The sequence below is a fragment of the Sturnus vulgaris genome, chromosome 8 (assembly GCF_052056855.1).
Source record: "Sturnus vulgaris isolate bStuVul1 chromosome 8, bStuVul1.hap1, whole genome shotgun sequence".
Taxonomy (NCBI): domain Eukaryota; kingdom Metazoa; phylum Chordata; class Aves; order Passeriformes; family Sturnidae; genus Sturnus; species Sturnus vulgaris.
The window spans coordinates 21,351,491-21,373,833 of record NC_142250.1 but is presented as its reverse complement, the minus strand read 5'-3'; the positions used below and the strand labels follow the sequence as shown (position 1 = coordinate 21,373,833).

Below are 22,343 nucleotides of genomic sequence, written 5' to 3'. Positions count from 1 at the left end.
TGTTTGTTGCAGTCTGGCGTGGCCAGCTTCTGACAACCAAAGGTTGTCCTTCTCCCTTTTTTCATAAACCACTATGTACTACTTACAGTCACCCGGGTTTGTGGTGTAGTGAAAGGTTCTTTGTCAGATGATCTGGTAGTTTTGTTGGCCATAGCACCCTGTTCTGCGTGTGGAGAAGCTGATATGACAGCACTGAAGAGGGAAAGTAGGGTGTAACCAGAGAGGTTTATAAAGATCCTGTGGGGTTTTTTTCATAAGGGTGTTGCCTGGTGTTGCACCAAATCACAGATCAGGGTGTTCTGGCATGCAGTGAATTTCTTTTAGAAGTAACGGTGATCTGATATACCAGCCTGTGGAGCCATAGATGCTACTGTTTACCTGAAAAAAAACCCACACTAGCTAGAAAACAGAATGGAAGCAAAAGTACAGCCTAGAACAAAACAGAGTGGAAACCGAAACCCATAGCAAGTCATTTGTCTCCTGTAGCAGTGACTCCTCCTTCACTTCTGGAGAAGGTGATAAAGGAGAGCTGGGCACAGACCCTGCCATTCTAAAAGAAAATTGAGACAGACGTGTGTCCTTCTTCTCATAATTCAACTTCCTGACACAGCCCTGGATCCATGCTTTTGTTCAACAGACCCAGTTTGATGACGTCAATGCATTCTTCACAGCAGGGAAAAAAAAACCCAAAACATTTTTCAAACAAACTGAGCATTTCCTTAGACTGGAAAAGCAAATTGGCTGGATGCCTGGTGGCTCCTACAGCCAATCACTATAACCTTACCATAAATGTAGATGTGTTTCTGTCTTAGGGTTGATTATTGACTTTATTTTAGACATGGGACCATCCTGTCCCAGTCTTCTGTGTGTGCACTGTGCAAGGGAATGCTGAGATTCTAAATGCTGCATTATTTACCAAATATTTTGCACATTACATGGGTTGACATAAAATCATAAAATTTGACTTTGTGACTTGATAGATTGTAGATGCATCTGTTTTAATTGTTTTGCAGAGCTCTGTATCCATCCAGATCTTGCAGCAAGCAGCTTTGCTTCAGTGGCTGGCTGGTGATATTTTCTCTTTTTTTTCAAGCAAATTGGTTGTAGTTGTTTTTTGAAGATGCTATTACTAAGATTATGCTTTATACTTTCAAAGCTTGGTGTACAGCAAATGCTAACTGTCAAATGTGTAACAGATCAACTGTAAAAGCTTTTGAGATAATGTGCTAGGGATGTTCTTCAGAGGTAAGTAAGAAAGTGTTCAAACGTTTTCCCTTCAAGTACTGCCTGGACAGAGCACTGCTGATTTAATTTGAGGGTTTCTTGCATTTGTGAGATAAATCCAAGGCTGAATCCTTGTGGTAAGGATGAAAGAGGAAAAATCTACAGAGAAATGTCTGGAGTTAAAAGGTAAATGTGAATAAAAGGAGATCTTTAGTTCTGCTTTTGACCTTTAATCTGAAGATGGCCTTAACAGGTACACCAGCTGACTTAATTTCCCATGTTGAATAAGTGATGCTCAAAGAGCCACCCTTCAAGTTTCCACTGTAATTTTAAAGAAGAAAAATTTTATTAAACGTGGTAGTGAGGAGGGGAAGCTAAAGGAAACATTTTAAAGGGTCTTAACATGCTGTAGTTTCCGATATTGTAAGAAATATTACGTCTTTGGAATTCAGTTCCACTGTTTCACTTTGCTCTGTCATGCTTCTGTTTCTGGGGTATCATCTGACAAGTGAGACTAGCAGGCCTAGATAAAAGCAGTGCCGTGTGGCTGAGACTCCAAACGCTCTTGTTTTGGTTTCTTTTGATATCATTTAACCTTAGAAATTCTTTGGGGGTGGGGAAGACATGACAGTGATGTGAAAAGTCTTATCCCTCCCACTGACATCTCAGATGCAGTCTGGCATCCGCCGTGACATCAGACGTTCTTCAGAGCCAGAACAGGGTGCAGTGATCTTACTCTGAATGTTTGTCTTCTGGGCAAGGCTGTGTGCTTGCAAGCAGGACGTGTGCTTCAGGAAAATCCTGCTAGAGAAGGGTTGTTGTGGTAGGAACAAAGTTTGGAGGTCAGGGAGTTATCACTGTTCCCTACCTTCATCTACTCCCCCACTTCTACCACAAACACATTTGCACAGACAGAAGAGAGGCCTGGGTAGCTGCTGAAGCTGCAGGAGTGAGTCATATCTTCTCTATTCAGCTGCACAGCCCACTGCTTAGTAAGGTTTTAAGAGCTGTAGCAAATGAATTGAGTATGTAGTACAGACTGATTTATATTTCTGTCAAAATGCAGTGGATTGTTTTCTGTTGGTGGTTCTCATCAGCAATTAAATGATGTGCTTAGATAGCTGTGCATCTCTAAGGGTGGTCAGAACAAGAAGGAATGCAGTGAAGTTAGCTGTCTGAAGCAGTCTGTTAAATTCCCAGATAAGACATCAGTGTTATTTTTCAGTTGAATAATTTCTCAAATACTTCTTGGAAGCCAGTATTTTGAAAGAGACATCCTTTCCACATGGCACTGTGGCCTCTCCTGCTGTCAGCCAGCTCAGATGCAGGAATGGGAGACTGGATGAGGTACTGCAGAGGGATGGACAGCAGAACATGCATTTGTGATTCCCTGGGATGGGCAGCAGAGTCTAGTGGTAGTGCAGGCCCTGGCTCTTAAAGCCACAGGTTTCCCATACTTTTCCCCCAGTTTGGGGGTGCTCGGAAACCTCCCTGCCTGGAGGTAGCCAGCTGAGAGGAGAGCAGTTTCTCAGTTCCATGTGAGAAATGAAGAGGAGCCCATATGCCTTTGCTGTAAATGTAGGGAAATGAAACCTTCAGGAAGTAGAGGTTTTGGACTGAATTCTCATCTTTCATTTATTCACTTCAGAGATCCATGATTTTTTTTTTTTTTTAAATCAATGGTAATTTTGATATTGCCCTGATTTAAGCTAAGATTTCCCTAGCTATCCGTAAAGCATATGTAAAGCTATGTCAATATCTGGGGATTTCTCTCTCTCTGGGAGGCAGGGCTGACCACCAACCCCTTCTCCATCAGCTCCCTGAAGGGGCAGCGTGGTCTGCCTTGCACTGGGCACTTGGCAGGGCCTGGAGTGTCACAGCTTGGGGCAGTGAAGGGCTGTTGGTACATGGAGCTTATTCCTTGCCCTCTCAGCTACTGCCCCACTGTTCCTGAGTGACCTGGTACAAACCCCACGTCTTCTCTTCAGGAGGCTCACCTGAAAAACAGGATCTGACAAAAACAAGTTACAAAAGGTTAACTATAAGTTGTTAAAAGCAAGGTAATAGGGAAGGTTCAGCCCTCATGAGAACAGTAGCTTGTATTGTATGCAGAGTAAAAGAGCACAGATGTTAGTCCTTTCCCAAGCGTGATTGTCCCCTGTTACTCCCAGCCCCTTTTCCTGAGAAGGTCTGGCCATTTGCAGTGTGAGTGGTGTGCAGTTTCTAAAGCAATAAAATACTATAGCAACACTGCTTTATTTAAATGCAATTCAGAAAGGGGGACGTGTTTGTGCTGAAGATCTGCTAATTGCATCATTTCCTCCTTGTATTAAACAATGTATTCATGCTGTGTAGTGCAGGGTAATCAGTGAGCAGGGAAATTATTTATATTATATTGGAGAGGTCTGAGCATTTGACCTTGTAAATGAATTCCCAGAGACAGCTAAATACACTGCAATAAGTAACAGGCTCTAATTAGAAAGCTGGAAGAGTTGTACATAGTTCTGGTATCCTGATGTGGAAGCCATCCAGGCATTTTCAGGATCCTTGTACAGCAGTGTTTTGCAGCAGGGGAAGGAATTACTATGCCTTCAACAAGTTGCTAGCAAGGAACTGAAAGAAAGGGAAACTCGGGAAGTACTCACATGACTGACAACAAGGTAGAAACTATAATTCTGAGACCTTGTCTTTTTTTTAGTGATGTTAGTGGTTTGCAAGAAGAACAAAAATGGATCAAAAAGCAGTTGAGTTTGAAGAAATCTCCCACTGGCAGGTTAGACCTGAGTCCTGACATCCCCCTTGAGACCAGTGGTACAAGAATTGGTCCGGAAATGCGCTGGAATGAGGAAAAGCTTTAGAGAGTTCTGAGTTTTTCCATATTTCAGGAGGAAGGTTATGTTCATTTCAGAATTATGTATCTAAGCCTTCCTTACAGTCATAAAAGAAAAGGAACAAAATTTTTTCTTCAGCCTGAAAGGGACTTTGAGCAAGTAGTTAAAGCTGGGCATGTAAAACACATTTATTGGAAGAGTTAAAAGAAAACCCTAAGTTTGATTGGAAAATACTTTTACACTTTCAGAAAACCAACCAAATTATTGAACAAAAATAGCACATTATCTGTACTTTTCCATAGTTCTTATGGCTGCCTGTAAGAAAGAGGAAGAAGAAACAACCTTATGTAACTGAGGTACATCTGTAAAGCAAGGACCAAAGACTTGCCTGCTTCAGTTTTCTTGTGAGGCTTTAGCACGTTTGGGGAGCAGTTTATAATGAATATGCTAGAGCATGAGACACAGCTGGGTGCTAAATGACCAACAGTCATCAGCTGTCTGTCATCGTCAGGGTCTTCCAGGGCCAAGCAGCAGCCAGGAGGTGCAGGGAGTTGTGACACAGCAGCTGACAGTGCACATGGGGCACAGGAGAGCACCAGTGAAGTCCTGTCCTTTCTGCAAGCTGCAGCACCAGGTTCCTGGGTGTGTTTTCATCAGCCAAAACGATATTCGGCAAACGTGCCATGGGGGGATGGAGGAGGAATCCTTCTGCACAGGTCACACATGTAAAGAGCCTTTTCAAGGCTTCATGTTATAAACAGCATTCTGTTGGGGAGGATTCTGTTTTATCTTAGATCTGTAATGTAGGTTGTAGCAAGTTATAAAAATACATACACACTCACACACATTTTATCTGTGACCTTTTTCTGTAACTTGTGTTGTTCAGATCACTGATAAAGGCATTAAGGTGTATAGCCAGTGGTGGGTCCCACAGAATTCCACCCCCTCAGCAGTGATTTCCCTACCTTGTTGTGCTGTAAGGCTTCAGCTTCTGAGGCATGCTACTCTGCATATGTTGGATCTGCAGGGGTATTTTTAAAATGTTTTATAATTTAAAGGAGCTTAGAGGGCTTTTACAACTATGTTTATAATACTCCTAAAAAAATTTAGAAGAAATAATTTTTATACAGCCTTATTCTCAATGCTTATTACATTATCTCCTTTTATTTTTTATTATTTGAATTCTGTATTGGCAGCTGTGATAGGTAGACTTAAGGTGGTGTGTTTATCTGGCACGTTTGTAATTAGCTACTTCTTGTCATTACATGCTTGAAATTTTTGTTAAACTTCCTTTCTTCCTGGGGAAAACCCCTCAAGCATTTTTAAGGGCTAATGAAAGTAAGTGTTGATTTTTCTGGAGGCACTTTGGCCTATTTGTAACACCTGTGTGGATGCAGGCTAATCATGCCTGCTGCAATATCCATGCCCAACTTCACTGATGGCTCTTTTAGCATCCTCTTGCAGTGGAGTTGAAATCAAAAAAGCCCCAAACAGTTTTTGCAAACTTTCGAATTGACTTCTGACTTCTTTTTTCTGATACAGAAAATGCACATGTATAAAATTTGTTTGCATTTGCGACAATATTTTTTACCTTTGCATATAACAGCATACACTTTCATATAATGCCAGTTTCAAAAGTAGATCTCCTTTTTATCCAAAGGTATTTTTTAAAGTGCGTGTTCACTTTAGTCACAAAGGTGGTAGATTTCCCCTTGTGTATTTTGTACATTCTCTGGTTTATTGCCATGCAACGCTCATTCCTTCATGTTAATTAGTGGTTCTTGTGCAGGTTTAAAAAAACAAAAAAGTTCAGCTGTGCTCTCAGCTGTTTGCAGGTTGTGCTGACTGACTCATGCAGAAGACAAGGAAGCTGCAGTGTGGCCACATCTCCTTGTCCTGCCCTGCAGTGACACTTTACCTCTGAGTGCTCTAATCCCAGTGCCAGAAGGAGGAAATGGAGACCAGGGCTGGGCCTTTGGCAGAGGCAGGTACCAGCTTAGTGACATTCGTGGTGAGAGTGACACCACAGTTTGCAGTCATCTAGAGCTGAAAAGTGAGACTCTGGCACTACAGCGAATTGTTAAATTTGCTAGTGAAAGAAATGACCTTGTAGAGGTCCTTTTCCTCATGGTTTGATATTGGCTCATGCAGGAGCTGAGCTGGGATATAACTAAGCATTCAGAGCCCACGGGGTTAATCTGTAATAGCTCCATGAAACTCGCTTCCAGCAAGTTTCTCTCATGGGAACCATCTGATTTCTTACAATGTGCAAGCTCCCCTTGAAATCTTGCTCTTGGTGAGATAATAAGAGGACAACCACCTGCAAAAATGGTGGGGGGAGCATATGTCCTTGTTGCTGTCAGTCTGGGAATGTGCTGGTTGTGGAGCTGGGATGTTTTGTGGAGGAAGGACCCCTGTGCTCTCCCTGTCCCACACACAAGCTGTGTCGCTCTGACTTCCCTGGAAGTACAGGACTTGTTTTCCATAGTGATGTGGTGGGAAGATGTCATTCACATTTTGACAAGTTTGGATAGCTTGTTGCTGCAGAGATTCTAATCCTCTTGGAGAATCTGGCTCTTGAGAGAGGCTCCCCTGTAACATTATTGTGGCGCTCATCTGTAGTGCCATTTTGGGCAGATAAGTCAGTATGAGCTGTGACAAAGCTACTGAGGTGCTGCTGATAGTTTATACACGGTGGGTCAGAGCTCAGCCCTGGCCACTGGCCTGAGGGCTTATCCAGCATCTCTGCTGGATTTGCAGCTCTTGGTATAGACCGTGTTCCTTTGACTATCTTCCTGATATATTTGTTGTTTTCCTTGTAACATTGGGCATGTCTACACCAGTTGGAGTGTGAGCTATGGGAGATGCCTTGCAGAAAAAATGTAGAGTTTATTTCTACCAAAAAAAAATTAAAAAAGAAGAGAAAAAAAGGATTGTGAAGGGCATTCAAAACTATTTATTTAAACTAGGCAAATTTATGGAGGACAAATGCATGAGGATATGGGTACATACTCCTGTCTCAAGAAATCTTTCTGCTGTACATAAGGAAGGAGAAAGGATATAGGAAGAAAATTACCACCATTTCTTTCCAAGCATCTGCTATCAAGAAATCTCAGACACAGGATACTGAGCTGTATGGATATCAGCCTGACCCAGCAGGACTTGTCCTCATGTGCTGTTTATTTATCTAAGAAGGATAATGGGAGAGACATTATCTCATTTTTGCTTTGAACATGTTCCTTTGATTTCGAATGAGGGATAATTTTACCACATTACCATAGAGGAAGATACCTTGTTAAGAAGATGAAGGAAGGTTGTGAATTAATTTTCTTCATCAGCCTACATAAGAGGCCCAGATGGCAAACACCGTCTCCTTTAGTTCTTGAAGAACACTGGCAAAACTATTTTCCAAACTTTGTAGGTTGAAAACTGCCATATTTGAAAATTATTAGAGCAATTTTGTCTTAGCTGTTAGAGAGAGACCAGTGCAGGGGCCTGACAATCACAGAGAAAGCTAATCTATGGGTCTGACAGTTTATGGTTAATCTGACACTTTACAGATGTTTACTGTGTGACAGCTGCAATGAATCAGGTTATTAAAGTGACTTTCTGCTCCCTAAAGCTTATTTATTCCTGTCTTTCTCAAAATAGGGGGTGGGGATGTGTAAAGCCTATCAATGAGATAGAGGAGAGGGCCTGAAGCCAGACTAACCAAAACATTTAGAGATTCTGCTAATGTTACGAAGATGAAAGGAATCCCCAAATAAAAAGGAGCAGAGACATATTTAGCAGAGCCTCATTCCTAAGCAGCCAATTGGATGGAGGCAGGAAGGTCTCCACGCATATCTCAGAAGTTGTTTTCCCTTATAAAGTAAAGCAAAGGGATTACTTTATTCACAGTCTTCTATAGACTGGGATAAGCCTGCAGCTTCTGTTCCTTCTTTACCAAAAAAGTATGGCATCGACTCATGGGTGCTGGGCCTTCTTCAGGCCAGCTGGAGCCCATTTCCTGGGCATGGGTGGCTCTACAGCCTCTGCTTCTGTGGAGTCCCAGGCACACTTTATGTGCATATGGCAATCCACACAAGTTACTGAAAAGAAAGAAGGTAAGGAAAGTGCAGATAAATTTCCACTGATATGTTGAAAGGTGCTTAAAGTCAATAGGAGAGTCCCCAATGTGCATTGGAGTATCTAATTGATAGTATCTCTATTTAGAGATCAGGGGAAAAGATACTGAGGAGAGGCAAAATTAGTTTTTCCTCTTCTTTTACTTTCTGTGATTGTACTCCAGATATACTCCTGTGATGCAGACTGCAAAAGTGTTTAGCATGGAAAACCAAAGAAGTTCTCAGGGGGAGTTAAATAAAAACCATAGGTTTTGGCTACAGATACAAAGAAAGAACAGAACCTTGAGGTATAGACACACCAGGCAAATTGTGCTGTGTAGTTTCTGTACAAGTGAGTTAAGGAGTGAAAGACAGGCAGCAGGAGATGGTATGGGAAGTGGCCTCCAGAGGGAAAGCTAAACTACTTTCAGGAGTGGTGTTTTGTTATTTTCCTTGAAAAAACAAACAAACAAACAAAACCTCCAAAGCCCCACACCACGTTTATAGATATATTTCAGATGAGCTCTTATTTGTCCATAGCTGCAGAGGGTTCAGAGGTTTAATCCCCAACATCTAGGCTTCATTCTCAGACTTCTATGCAGTTCTCTTTAGGTTCTCATTCATGTCTCATGCTGAGTTTATTCTCCCCTCTCCCCCTTCCCCTCTGGCAATGACCTAAGTAACTGAGAAGAAAGGTGTAATCTACTAATGTCATTTTTTTCACATGAGCTTTTATGTATAGAAATATTTGTGTGAGCATAACTTCAGCATGGAATCACTAAAACAGAAAAGAAATTCTTTTATTCCATAATGTCCCTGGAGCTGGACTGACCTAATTTCCTTGTATAGTTCACCTGTTTGCCTTCCTTCCTTTCTGCCCTGGCATTTTCCATAATGTCCCACTGCAGAGACGAGCTGCCTGCTGAGCACTGCTCTTCATTGTGCTCTGGAGCTGTGGCTGGGCAGCACCTCTCCATTTCCCTGTGCTGTTGCTGTGTATCCATTCCCTACTGCTCCATCAGCCTCTGGGCTAACTTCTTCCTTCTAGTCTGCCTGTGCCTGTCTCTAATAAATATACTTCATATGGCAGCTCCTTCCAAAGAACTAGTATTTACTCTGTACCACCACATCAACAACTGCCTGCTCTGAGTGAGACTCTGTGTCACCTGTATTTTTACATGAGCACCCTGAAATTTTGCGTGCCCCTGACAGGGAAGGTGATTTGTGACCCCCACCCAAATATCCATTCCTCAAAGCAGCCAAGGGGATGCTGCCACCATTGCTACCAGCAGTAATTGTGGTAAGCAGCAGGGGAAGGTTACAGGAATCATGACAAAGCTTAACAGAGGTCCAGTCTGGTACCTGCATGGCCACTGTCTCCTTGATGTTCACAAAGGCCTCTTGTAGAAAACTGTTTCCTGTATTTCTAGCTATGCCAAGGAGCAGTGTGGATGATGCACCAGCTCTACTGAAGGGTTGTTTACTTGGCTCTGCAAGCTCACATGTGCTGTGTCCACCATAGTACAGTCACCACTAAGCTTTTTTGGGAGTGTGAACCTCTGCTCAGTAGGCCAGAAAGTTTGAATTCTTTTGAATCTTTGTCCCAGTCTAGGTATTTTCAAGATATTTCAAGGATGATGTTTCTGAAAACCTTGGAGTGTGTTTCTTCTGATCTAGAAGGTAATTGATGTTTGTATTGAAATCAGACATGATACTGCATTGAAGGGTTCTGCTGTGTGAAATTCCCCTTCCCCTTGACCCAGGTTCCCTGATCTAATACCATATGTTCTATATGGGGTATGCAAGTTTTCTCAGCTATGTTATTGAGTGTTGTTTGAAAACAAAGAATTTGGTTTTGGCTGTCCTTTTCGTGTCAGTTGGAGATATGCAAAAAAGGGCCTGTTTAGGTACTTAGTTTTGGCTTGCTTACTTCGGTGGATATTTTCTTTTTCTTTTCCCCCCCATTTTTATTTTTTTTCTTAAATATCTCTGTCTTTTGCCCTGATGATGGAAGTGAAATAATAAATAGCTTTTGCATGGCTCATGTTCCAACACTTGTTAGCTTCTGTTTCTGACTCTCCAAGACAGTTGCATTCCTAAAAAGTTCCTTTCCTTAAAAGCTAAATTCCTTCTGGTATTCAATCCATAATTCTGCCTATTTGCTATCTCTGCTAGTAGTTTATTCCTTAAATTTTCACATCAGAAGAACTTTCACTGTGGTTTTCTGGGAGGTTTTCTTGCATGAAAGCTACTCAGGCAGCAAGCACTCTGTAAACAAATGCACAGTGCCTCTCCCTGTTGTAACAAGTCTTGCAAAGCAAGGATCTCACTTGGATTATCACATCTCTCCTGGCTTGTGTGCTTGGAGAACTTTTGAATTTGTGAGGTTTAATATTGGAGTTAAGAGATGCTGTTTTTCATCCCTACAAACTTAATAACAAAACATTGTTGGCTGTGAAAGAGCTGCTTCACAAGAATGAATCTGTCCAGAGAACAGTTGACTACAGCTGTAGAAATCCAGGCCTGTGCTGAAAATAACTTGTACAGTGAGAACTGTTCCTTTATTTGCTAAAAATGCATTCAGTGAAAAATATAGCTGGGGTTATAAAATTCAACAGCTTAATTATGAACAATTTGGGATGTGAAGTTATGACAGTCCAGACTTGTGGCCATCAGTGGAGCAGCTCCAGAGCAAATTTGGTCCACAGGTTCTGCAGCTGGAAAAAAAGCTTTCAGAGAAACAAAATGGATTCTAACCCATCACAGACCAGAGGGATCATAACAATCTTTTAACTGAACATTTTCACAACCTTCAAAGGTTTCTTCTGTGCATGTTGTACAACAGCCAGCACTTTTTTTACTACTCTTAAGCCTGTGGGCAATAGTTATTATACGAGCAAAATGCTATGTTTTTAAAGAGACTGTGGAAAAATTGAGCAGCTGTTTAGCTGGCCAAAAATATTTATTCATTGTTTTTATCAAAATCTTTAATGACAGCAAGGTGTTTGTTTAAAAATAGCCTTCCCTATTATAAATGACTGCTCTTCCAATTTCTCATTCTATTTCTTGGATGTTACTGTGAAGCTCTGGACCTCTCTTGCTTGAACACATGATCCTCCTGCCAGAGCATGGCTATTGTGGGCACACTCTCTCTGTATTTTAGCAACTCTCCTGAAGTTTTAAAGTGTTTATCTTATGCAGCTGAAAGTCTCCTCCTGTTTCATGAGCTCTACACTGGAATGCAGTGGAAGAGACCCAGGGCCTGTGGCCATCCAGATTAGAGTTTTTTGTATTAAGGTCCCTATATGGTTTTGTTAGAGACTTCAGCTCTGTCTCTGTCTGTCTCTGCTCCTTGTTTGGGAGGCTAGTGGGAGGAGAAGAGATGAAGGGGCTATATAACCTCTGAGATTTCAGATACAGAGTGTACCACCCTAGAGCAGCCATCCCCAGCCAAGCGCTGTCAGGGTAAGTGGCACAGAACCAATGACATGATTTACAGGTTGCTGGAGGATTTCAATTAAATAGTGTCAAGTGGAAGCTATTCAGGAGGATGTACTGACTGCTGTGCTGTAATTTGCTTAAGAAACTTATTAGAATTGAGTTGATAAAATGCTTGTAGTATCTATAGTGAGTTGTCTTTATATTCTGAAAGGGAAAGAACAGTTCTACCCTAATAATTTTGCTGATTCTACCAACACTTCAGCAACTGTATAAAGAAATTATTTATGTAAAGCTATTGCTGGAATTGCAGATATACTCTGGTTTAAATGAACTCGTGTGACATTGGGGTGCTAGTTTGGGACAGAGTTCCTGATGGGGTATGTAGTAGTGTTTCTTAGCAGATTTGTTTCAGTGTTTTCAATCGAATGTGAAGTGAAAGAGTGTTTTGTGGAATGTGACTGCAAGGGGAGCTGGAAGTATGCAAATTAGCAGTGTCTAATAGGATAAAGTGAGGATGCATGTGTATTCATCCTTGTCTCTATGTATATGAAACTACTGCTCTGTAAAATGCCAAACATTCATTAACAAACAGGCTACATGCAGCAATGTTTTGTGGAGCTGGAGTTCTCTTTATAATTTATTGTGGAAATCGGTGAGGTGATTGATTATATTTACATGTAAAACGGGGGTAAGAAAGAGGCTAAAGACTATACTGTTTACTTGGGAGAAAAATTTCCTTTCTTCCACAGTACTTAGTGACATTTGCTGCTCTAGGATCTTGCTACTGCCTGCCATGGCAATCCTGAGCTGTAACTCATTGGTTGGTAGCAGAGCCCTCTGTCTGATTTTTCAACTTTTTGTGCTTTACTAAATATGGTTTTCATTTAGAGTCCACTAAGCTCAGAAATGTAGCCTTTCCTGCCCCCTTCTTCCCCTCCCCCAAGTGATTTTTGGCATTGCATTAACAGCATTGGTTTGAGCAACCCCCCTGACCTCAAAGGCTGTTCCAAAAACAGACGGCTGAAAAGCATATTTCCTAATTAGGAAATGGTTTGTCCAAACCAGTCTGTTCATTCATGTTAGATAACAGTTGTACTCCATTGAGTACATATTTTCATATGAAGAGTCTGTTTCCCCAAGAGTTTAATAAATGAAAAAATTGCAACTTACTTTCCTTCCACAGTTATAATGATAAAATATCTGGAATACAAAGTTAGGATTTCCCTATCCTTGTTTTCTGCTGGGAGCTCTGCCCACGCAGCCTGCACGAGCAGGGCTGCAGTCATGTCTCGTGGCTGCCTGGCTGGGGAGAGGCAGAGGATCTCAAATGAAATATTTGGGAGAGCTGCCTGTGCTTGTTCCATGCATCGTGGAGGCTGAACAGATTGTGGCCTCCCTTGCTCATTGGCCATGGCTCGTGCTGACCCCGTTCTCATTTCTGCCTGCACTTCCAGTATTCCTGCAGCAGAAGGTTTTGGAGACTGCGTGTGGAGCCAGCTGGTCCAGGGATGACAGCTGTCTCCCTTAGCTGTTAACACATTGCAATTTTTTGAACTCTGCATGGAAGCCTAGGCTTGGAGTGGGCCAAGTGATTCCCCACCACGCTATAAATTGTGAGCAAATAGTTCTTCTTGAGTCGTGGTATTCAGTGCTTGTTTCTGTAATTGACTTTAATACAAAGCCTTCAAAGCATTTTTATTACCCATATTATCTTCCTGTTGCCAGAGGAATAAAACAGTTTCTTTTTACTGAGCCAAGGAGCCAACATAAATTGTTCTGTCACTCTTCAAATGTAGTTTATTAGCTGATTTGAAATGATGATAGAGCAGATGTTACAGCCTGTTTTTAAAACACATATTGTCTCTGGCTTAATTTTAAAGGTGGGTTTATTTTCCCGAATGATTAGGAGAGAACTAGAAAAAACTTGCTTCTTTTTTTCTCCCCTTTTTTTGTTTGGAAAATTTCTACCTTTTTAAAAGGTTAAATGTAAACTTAATTGGCCTTCTTCGCCAGTGGATTAATATCTGCATCAGGAAAACACCCCTGGTACATGCATAGCATTTAATATAGTTAGTTTTTTGGATGCTTAAGACCAGAAGGGGAAGTTGAAGTGCTCTTACCTTTAACAGCTATCCACATGTGTCAGGATTTTGTCAGGGTGATGGAATAGCAGAAGTAGTTGTGCTGAATTCAAGGCAAATGAATCTTTGCTTTTGCAGCTGTCCGTCCAGCGTTGTCTTTTATCTCCCTCTCCCAGCAGTGGATTTCTGAGACCAAATTTAGATAAACATTTGCTGCTCCCTGATCTCTCTGCCCATGCTGCAGGGCTGGAAGTCTCCTCTGGAATTCCTTGGATAATCTCTAGTGCACACAGCCCTTTGGCAGAGATGGTTGAAGGCTCTCATGCTTTCAGAAGGAAGCCTGTGCCCTCCCACAGCCCCACAGCCCTTGTGGTTCCCATACCCCTCCTTACAGGTCCTCATTGCTTTCCTAGAGCCAGGGTGGCTCCGCTACCTGAGTGTGATTTTTGGTTTTGATGTAAGTCTTCCCTGCTGTTTTCATAGGGCTGTTTTCTGACTGGAAGGCCAGCAGACACTGCAGTAGAAGATGTGTGAAGAAGAGGACAGCACTGCCCTTGTTTGTGACAATGGGTCGGGGCTCTGTAAAGCCGGCTTTGCTGGAGACGATGCTCCAAGAGCAGTTTTCCCGTCCATTGTGGGTCGTCCCAGGCACCAGGTTGTGAACTACTTTAGTTGTTCCTTACTAGGCTTGTAGAAGGCTTTGCTGCTCTGTCCCCAGCTTTTCAGCCAGGGCCATCTGTGTCTGGGGCTAGTCCAGCCTAGGCTGATCTGTGTTACAATATTTCTAGGCCAAATGAGTCCAGCAGTGCACTCACTTGAATCAAAGGAAGTCTCTTGCCTTGTGAAAGGAATCCTTTTAAATTTTTTTCACTCCCTTCTATGCCATCTTTTCCCTATCCTTTAATTTTGAATCACCGAGAGAACTAGATGAGTAAAGCTAATTAAAGAAACCTAACCCAAAATCCAAATGAGCCCAACAGAGGAACATCTGGAAATTCTGAATGCCCTTTAAGCTGATGATAGATGATGTGTGGAAGACTAAAGGAGGAAGCCGAAGTTTTCAGTTAGCTTCCTCCTAACCTTTCTGACTTTATTCATTTACCTGTGTCAGAAATGGGCACCTGTCTATAATTGAGTTTCTTTAGCTTCAAGGTTTACATTTGCATATATGATGCATTCCACTATATTTTAATAGTTTGCAAAATACATTTATTATCTGAGCTGTTAATTATAGAGATTTTATGAGACAGATCACCATTAGCATGAATTAGAGCAGCTTGTCTAGATCCCAGCAAACTAATCTATGTAATTAACAGATTACCTAATTGCTGCTGTTACCCAAGGCCCTGGTAAAAAGAGGCAGGCCCTTTGTAAGATGCACACTTTATCACTTAATTTCATCATATCATTTCATCATCAGCAAATATATTTTAAGTTCTCCAGAATTGGAGAAATACCTGCCTTTCAATATAGAAACTAGGACTGGAGGGCTAACTGAGGCCTCTGGGAATTACCATAATTTGAAAAGTGTACTCAAATGCCATTGTCTGTAGCTAGTGTAAATGATATTAATTGTTCAAAACAAAGCCATATTTGTGGAAACAAATACAGATTGCTAGAACCTTTCTTTCCTGATCATTAGAAGGGATCATCCCATTAAAAACTGCAATTTTGCGATGCCTGTTTTTAAGACATAGATTTAGAGATGCCAAGGGTTGGAATCTGTAATGACTAAGTTCTCTTAGGAGTATTATGCACTTTAAGGATCCTACTAGATTCTATTTTTTTCCGTTGTTTCTGATTTTAATATAGAGACCAGTGTATGTCCAGAGTAGTTTCCAGCTTCTAGTCCTTTAATAATTTCTACAGGATCCATTAAAATATCTGTAAAGAAGTCCACACAGTAGATTTAAATTGTCCATCCCTAATTACAGTACTATGGCATTCAACTAGAGGATTAAAAAATGTTGAAACTTTAAGCTTTGGGAATTGTAAAGTGTGTATCACTCCATCTTGACCCTTAGATGGCACAATATCACTTTTTGCTTCTACTCCACTTTATTACCATTTAACATACTGTTCATCCTTAAATAATAATAAACATTAAAACAACTCATTTTTTTCCACTTTACCTTGATGCATTTAATATTGTACTTGTTCTGTTTACTTAACTGCAGTGGAAATATGGACTCCAGAGATTTAATAACCAGACATTTAATATTAGCAATTTAAGAGCAGCACATAATTCCCCATTTGTTAGTTTTCGCAAACTATGTTGTAAGTAGTATAACTGGCAACTGGATCTATTTCCCAGCTAATGTTCTGTCTACTTTATGACACTTTTCCCTGAGATACTAACACAATTTGTATTATTTTATAGGGTGTGATGGTTGGTATGGGTCAAAAAGACAGCTATGTGGGTGACGAGGCTCAAAGCAAGAGAGGAATCCTGACCCTGAAATACCCCATAGAGCACGGCATCATTACAAACTGGGATGACATGGAGAAGGTACTTCAGCTTTGAAAAGTTCATGTGTACTGCTGGTAAACAGAACTACTTGAACCAAGTATTTCCAGAATATCCACTAAATTTTAGATGAAAGTGTCGTGCTATCCAGTATGGTTCAAGGAGAAGCTTGTTGACAGCCAAGGTTAATGTGTGTTTAAAGCTTGAGTATCAGTAGGAGTACATCAAAATTGTAATTAGGAGTTCTTTTACTCCAGCCTGATCTTTGCTAGTTACTGAGAAGGGGACAAGGGGGAGAGAGAAAGGAAGGAAGAAAAAAAAAAGGAATAGATCAATTTGCTAGTAAAAAATGGAATTTAAGAAGGTATCTGTTTCTGGAAAATTGCAAAGAATGTACTCGATACTGATGTGAAGGGCAGTGTTTACATACATACTTTTTCATATTTGGAAGATTAGCAATATTGCAGTGCAATGCATCCATTTCAGAGCCAAAGGTTTCCAGAACCATGTTTCTAGGCAGTCTGTACTGATAATATAATTTATAAGATTCTAAAATGGTATCTGCATTTAATGTTGTTCTGTGAAAATAGGGCTGTTTGGATCAGTCTGGACATCCCAACACATTGAAAATGTGTGGGGTCACCCAGCACTTAATGAGTCTCAGTATTGTAGAATTTGCTTGAAAGCAAAATCTTTTAGATACCAAACATATCAGCCAGTTCCTAATCACCACCAGCTTGAAGACAAGCTTAGCAAATACTTCTTGGCCTTCTGACCAAAATCTCTGGTTGTTTTACTTCTTATCAGTGTATTAACCTCCTCATTGCAGTCCATTTGGCCTCAGATTTTTACAGCTTGTAGGAACAAGTTGTGTGGAGGTGATAAACACAAGTCGACTTTCAACCTCACAAACCATTTATCTTTATTTCCTTTCATGAATTCTTGGGCAGGCCTGTACAGGAAACCCATTATCTATTGAACTCTGTATATGTTCTCTGAGTTGTTCCAGAACTATTTCCCTCTCAGTCATTATTGGAATAGCATTGCTGGAACCAAGTGTGTCCTGTTCTGTCTTTTCTACTGTAAAAGTACCATATTAATTTTCCTTAATTTCCTTTCCTTACCTTAAGTCGTACCTTACTGGTAGTAAAGCCTGAGGATAGTGCTTTTCTTTCGACAGTGATTCTGGTAGTATCTATGGAGGCAGTAAGAACAACTGCATGAGAAACATCTCCAGCCTATATCTAGAGCTGTAAGCAGAGTGCTGGATCTCGGCACCTGTCTCGAAGTGATGTTGAGCTGCTGACTGATGGTGTTTCTTTCCTTTGGCTTCCCTCATTATGCTCAGATCTGGCATCATTCTTTCTATAATGAGCTGCGGGTTGCACCAGAAGAGCACCCGACTCTGCTGACCGAGGCACCGCTGAATCCCAAAGCCAACCGTGAGAAAATGACCCAGGTAAGGTCCCACTAAAACTGTGGAATAATCCAACCTTTTCATTCAACAGGATGTGAATGTCATCATTCCAGTTAGTCATGCTGTCCAGTACTCTCTCCTCTCAGTATTGGAAGATGGAAAGCACATAGTGACCACCTGTCATATTTATGTATTATTACATATAGTTTAGAAAATCATTGTATCCACTTTGAATGTGAGCACTCCAGTCTGCCCAAAATTTATGTCATCTTAATCTGTTTTTATGCCCAGGCCTATTAAAAAATTATCTTTAATATGTCCATGTTGCTGTATTAATATGATAAAGATATAGGCCAAATACAGGGAGATATCTCACAGGAAAAATATTTTTTTTATTTAGATTTTGTATTTCCCTTTCTAGTTTTTACCAGCCATAGAGAAATATGAAAATCATGTATTCTACCTCTTTTCCAGGAAACTGCTTCAACTAAGCCCTCTAGTGTTAAGACAATTATTTTAATTGCATTTCAGATTATGTTTGAGACATTCAATGTGCCAGCCATGTATGTAGCCATTCAAGCCGTTCTGTCCCTCTATGCCTCTGGGCGTACCACAGGTAAGCCTCAGGGGAGCATGGCATAGATGTCTGAAATAGTTCTGTGGCTATGATGGGAGTGAACCATGTGTTACCTTCTCAAAGGGATCGTGCTTGACTCTGGGGATGGTGTCACCCACAACGTGCCCATCTATGAAGGCTATGCCCTGCCACATGCCATCATGCGTCTGGACCTGGCCGGCCGGGACCTGACAGACTACCTCATGAAAATCCTGACGGAGCGTGGATACTCCTTTGTCACCACTGGTAAGGACACACTGCTGGCTGGAAAGGAGGGTTGTTCATGTCCAGTGTTTCTACTGGCCTCAGAAGGACTATCAGGGGTTCTGCAGTTGAATAGGCATGAGAAGGTCTCCAACGTGAAAGTCTCTTGAAAGACTAGCAGATGATTTGTTTAAAATATGGGGAGGGTGTTGGAAGATGAAAGAGATGAAAAGGATGAAAGGGAAGATGAAAGTCAACATGTCTGGGTCCTTCCTGAATGCCATGCTAAAGTCTGAATCTTCTTTACAGCGGAGCGTGAAATTGTCCGTGACATCAAGGAAAAGCTCTGTTACGTGGCCCTGGACTTTGAAAATGAGATGGCCACTGCTGCATCTTCTTCCTCTCTGGAAAAAAGCTATGAGCTTCCTGATGGTCAGGTGATCACCATCGGAAATGAACGCTTCCGGTGCCCAGAGACCCTCTTCCAGCCATCTTTCATTGGTAGGTTCAGTGACTCTTCTGTTTTGGCAAACTGCACAGAAATACCAAGTCCCTATTTCCTTTTGCTTGTGCTCCATTGCTAACTCACCCAGACCTATACACCAGTGTGTCCTAGCACCTATTATAAAACAATCTTTTAGAACAGGGCTATTTATGTGGTAGGAAGAACTTAATACTAAACAATTAGCCAAAATGCTTTCCCAAAATAAACCCACAATGTTTATTCCTGCCTTCTGGCATTGGGCCTGCGCCATTTTGTATATTTGAATGTGCTTGCCAGGAGTGGGAAGAAGTGGGAGGGGCAGGCAGGCAGCAAGACCTACTTTTGTTTTTCCAAAAGACTGCTCCAAATCCTGAATCCATGGTTCATTGCCTTTTCGGAGCAAAGCCAAGACGATGCCACGCTAATCAACATCCATGAAGGCAGATTTGCAACTAGGTCACACAATGTCAGTTCTGCCAGTAGGCAGAATTTCAACTCAGAGATAAAGTAGTTGCATACCTAGAGGTATTAGGACATATTTTGACTAATCTGTCTCTGAGTTGACTTAATTTGAAAAGGGGAAAAAAAAAAAAAGAAAACAAATTATTTCAAGACCATATAAGGAATTCTTAGGACAATTGAGATTGCCTGCAAAAGCCTAGTGGAAACTTTACTATTCCATACTCCCATCTTTCTTTTTAAGGAAGAGTTGTTGTGCGTAAGGGGGAGAGAGGGCTGTACACCAAGAAACCCTTAAGCAAATAATTCAGGCAACTGAAGAATGACTTTCCAGATTTCCAAAGCTCTGAGACTGATGTCTTCCAAAGAGTCACTAAACAGCATGTCAGTTCTGCATTAACAATTTTAAGTCTCTATACAGAGTTGCTTCCTCAGTGTTCTTCTGTACCTTCCCCAGGCATGGAGTCTGCTGGCATTCATGAAACCACTTACAACAGCATCATGAAATGTGACATAGACATCAGAAAGGATCTCTATGCCAACAATGTGCTGTCTGGAGGCACCACAATGTACCCGGGTATTGCAGACAGAATGCAGAAGGAAATAACTGCTCTGGCTCCTAGCACCATGAAGATCAAGGTATGTATAGAGCAATCAATTGTAGACTACATGAGCTGGCATTTACAAAGTCCTCAAAGATCTAGTGAAACATGCAACACTTTACAAAGTAAGTGCTTTTAACATATTTTTAGTCACATCTGGATTATCTAGCAAATAATCACCAACTGGTGGCTTTGGTGCTGGAACAAGAGAGCCTTCTCTCATCTCGTTGTTCATCTTGATTTCTGTCAAATGTCCTAATGTGGCCAAAGAACAGCATGAACCCAGAAGCATAAGTTTTCCTCTGAGGCTGTATGTGAGTTTCTTCAGCCCTTCTAGTCTGATGGACATGAGAGAAAGGGAATGCTGTTTTTGTCTTTGGCTTATAAGTTTGAAAAAAAGAGACCCAGACAAACTAATCTACATTCTGCTGCTTCAAATCCTCTGTTCTTTGCTTTACAAACATTTTATCAGCTATACCAAAAGGAGTACTCCATAGGTCACTGATTTTTTTCAAGCCCACCTGGACTGTCATTTTGTGTTTCCAGAGCAATTATCTCCCCTTTCCTCATATGTGCCCAGGAGTACACGAAGGCACAAGGGATAGGGGTCACGGAGGAGGCTGAGTCAGGCAGAGCATTTGAGGGTATAGATTTATACAGCAAATTTTAAACTTTTCTGCTTGCAGCAATGGATAGCGCTACCACAGAGATGTAGTGTTGTTTTTTTTTAATATAGCATACCCCTGCTTTCGTATTTTTCTATAAAAATTTATTTTATTCAACTCAGTTGTACTTAATGCTTTTATTTCTTAAACAGATCATTGCTCCTCCTGAACGCAAGTACTCAGTCTGGATTGGAGGCTCTATTCTTGCTTCCCTCTCTACTTTCCAGCAGATGTGGATCAGCAAACAGGAATATGACGAAGCTGGCCCATCCATTGTTCACCGCAAATGCTTTTAAATTGCTTTTTCTTTATATGTCTCCTTAGTGTGAATGTATTCAGGGAAATGCATTCTTATAATTTCATTCCATAAATCCTTCATCGTAATTAATCTAATTAATTGGATACTGTGTATTTCTTAAAATAAATTTTAAATATGCTATGAAATTGCTGCTCCTATTTAAAACAAAAACAAAAGCCAAGCCGTGTGTGTGTGGAGATGCCATTACAGCTGGCTTGAAGCTCCATCTTGTGACATGAATTTATTATTACACTGTACTGGGATTAACAGAAATGGTGGTAACCTTTAGCTTGATGATACCAGTGCCGGAAGTTGCTCACCTCTCAGGCTGCATATTCTCAAAGTTTAGCCTCAGAAAACATTTTAATCTGCACACAGAACCAGTCATGGTTCTTACAAAGTTTTAGGCAGTACCAAAGGAGCACGGCATCTGTTCAATATCAGGAAGAGCATGGGCACTCTGCTTTGCATCTGCTCTATCCAGAAATATTATCTATCCACATCACTTCTTACTTCACAGCTGTCATGCTGGAGAAGCTAATTTCTTACAGTGCATGGCCCAGGGGTGTATGATATGTACCACAATTCTGTATTTTCTTTAAAGAAATAAAACTTGTTCCTTTGGGAGCATATCTAAACACTAATAGTAGGTCAAACATATGATTTTCCTATTGTATGCCCTCGGGACGAGTGCAGCCTATTATTTTTATTTTGTGATTTCTAGCAAGATCTAAAGGGTAATTAAGCTGGCTTAATATACTTTCTCTTCAGAACTTTTTTTAAGGGGGGGTAATGCGTTCAAAGTAGCTAAAATAATTTTTTCTGTGATTTTTCTGTTCCATTTATAATCTTAAACAGATCAGCTAGAAGTATATGCATAGAAGCTGAAGCCAGTAATACCATCTTAGAAGTATATATATAAAAAGAATTCATTGAGACAGACCTGGAAAAGGTCACTTCTAAGGAACTTGCTGCAATCTGTATTCATTAGAGCTCAGGATAAAGGATGCTATTTATTTTCATTAACCTATTTTCCTCTCTCAATTCAATAGTTTACCTCACTTGTCTATTACTTGTTATCTTTCAAACTGTAAGCTCTTTGCAACAGCACCTGTTATTTACCATGTCTTCATAACCCCGGGGTTCCAGATCTTGTCCAGCTTCTGACTGTTAGCACATGTTGCAACCCTCTTTGTACTAACCTTATTATTTAAAGTATAGGTCATCTAGGTTCTTGGAACAGTTACTAAATAAACTCTTGTAAAAGCAAATAACTTTGTATGGTTCTTCCTTCTAACTCTGTCTAGATCTTTTTGTCTAACTCTAGATAGATCCAGGGAATCCTTTTCAGGATAAGAAGTGTTTTTCAATTTAAAGTCTCTACTGGCAGGTTGATGGAGAAGACACATTTTGCCAAGGGACTCTGATGCATCCCTGCTATCCCAAAA

General features: G+C 40.9%; 1 protein-coding gene across 2 annotated transcripts in view; it reads left to right on the top strand.

Annotated features, from left to right (window-relative positions):
* ACTA2 (actin alpha 2, smooth muscle) overlaps positions 1–22,166 on the top strand; it is an 82,696-nt gene extending 60,530 nt beyond the window's left edge. Inside the window, exons 1-9 of one of the 2 annotated variants that reach the window (XM_014875386.2) lie at positions 11,397–11,626; positions 14,167–14,338; positions 16,064–16,192; positions 17,499–17,609; positions 18,099–18,183; positions 18,268–18,429; positions 18,697–18,888; positions 19,788–19,969; positions 20,750–22,166. In XM_014875386.2, the coding sequence (XP_014730872.1) occupies positions 14,210–14,338; positions 16,064–16,192; positions 17,499–17,609; positions 18,099–18,183; positions 18,268–18,429; positions 18,697–18,888; positions 19,788–19,969; positions 20,750–20,893 (1,134 nt within the window). In that variant the 5' untranslated portion in view covers positions 11,397–11,626; positions 14,167–14,209 and the 3' untranslated portion in view covers positions 20,894–22,166. Of the gene's footprint in view, positions 1–11,396; positions 11,627–14,166; positions 14,339–16,063; positions 16,193–17,498; positions 17,610–18,098; positions 18,184–18,267; positions 18,430–18,696; positions 18,889–19,787; positions 19,970–20,749 lie in introns of those variants that run through there. The other variant, XM_088169101.1, reaches the window with a different exon arrangement.
* Positions 22,167–22,343: the final 177 nt, after the last annotated feature.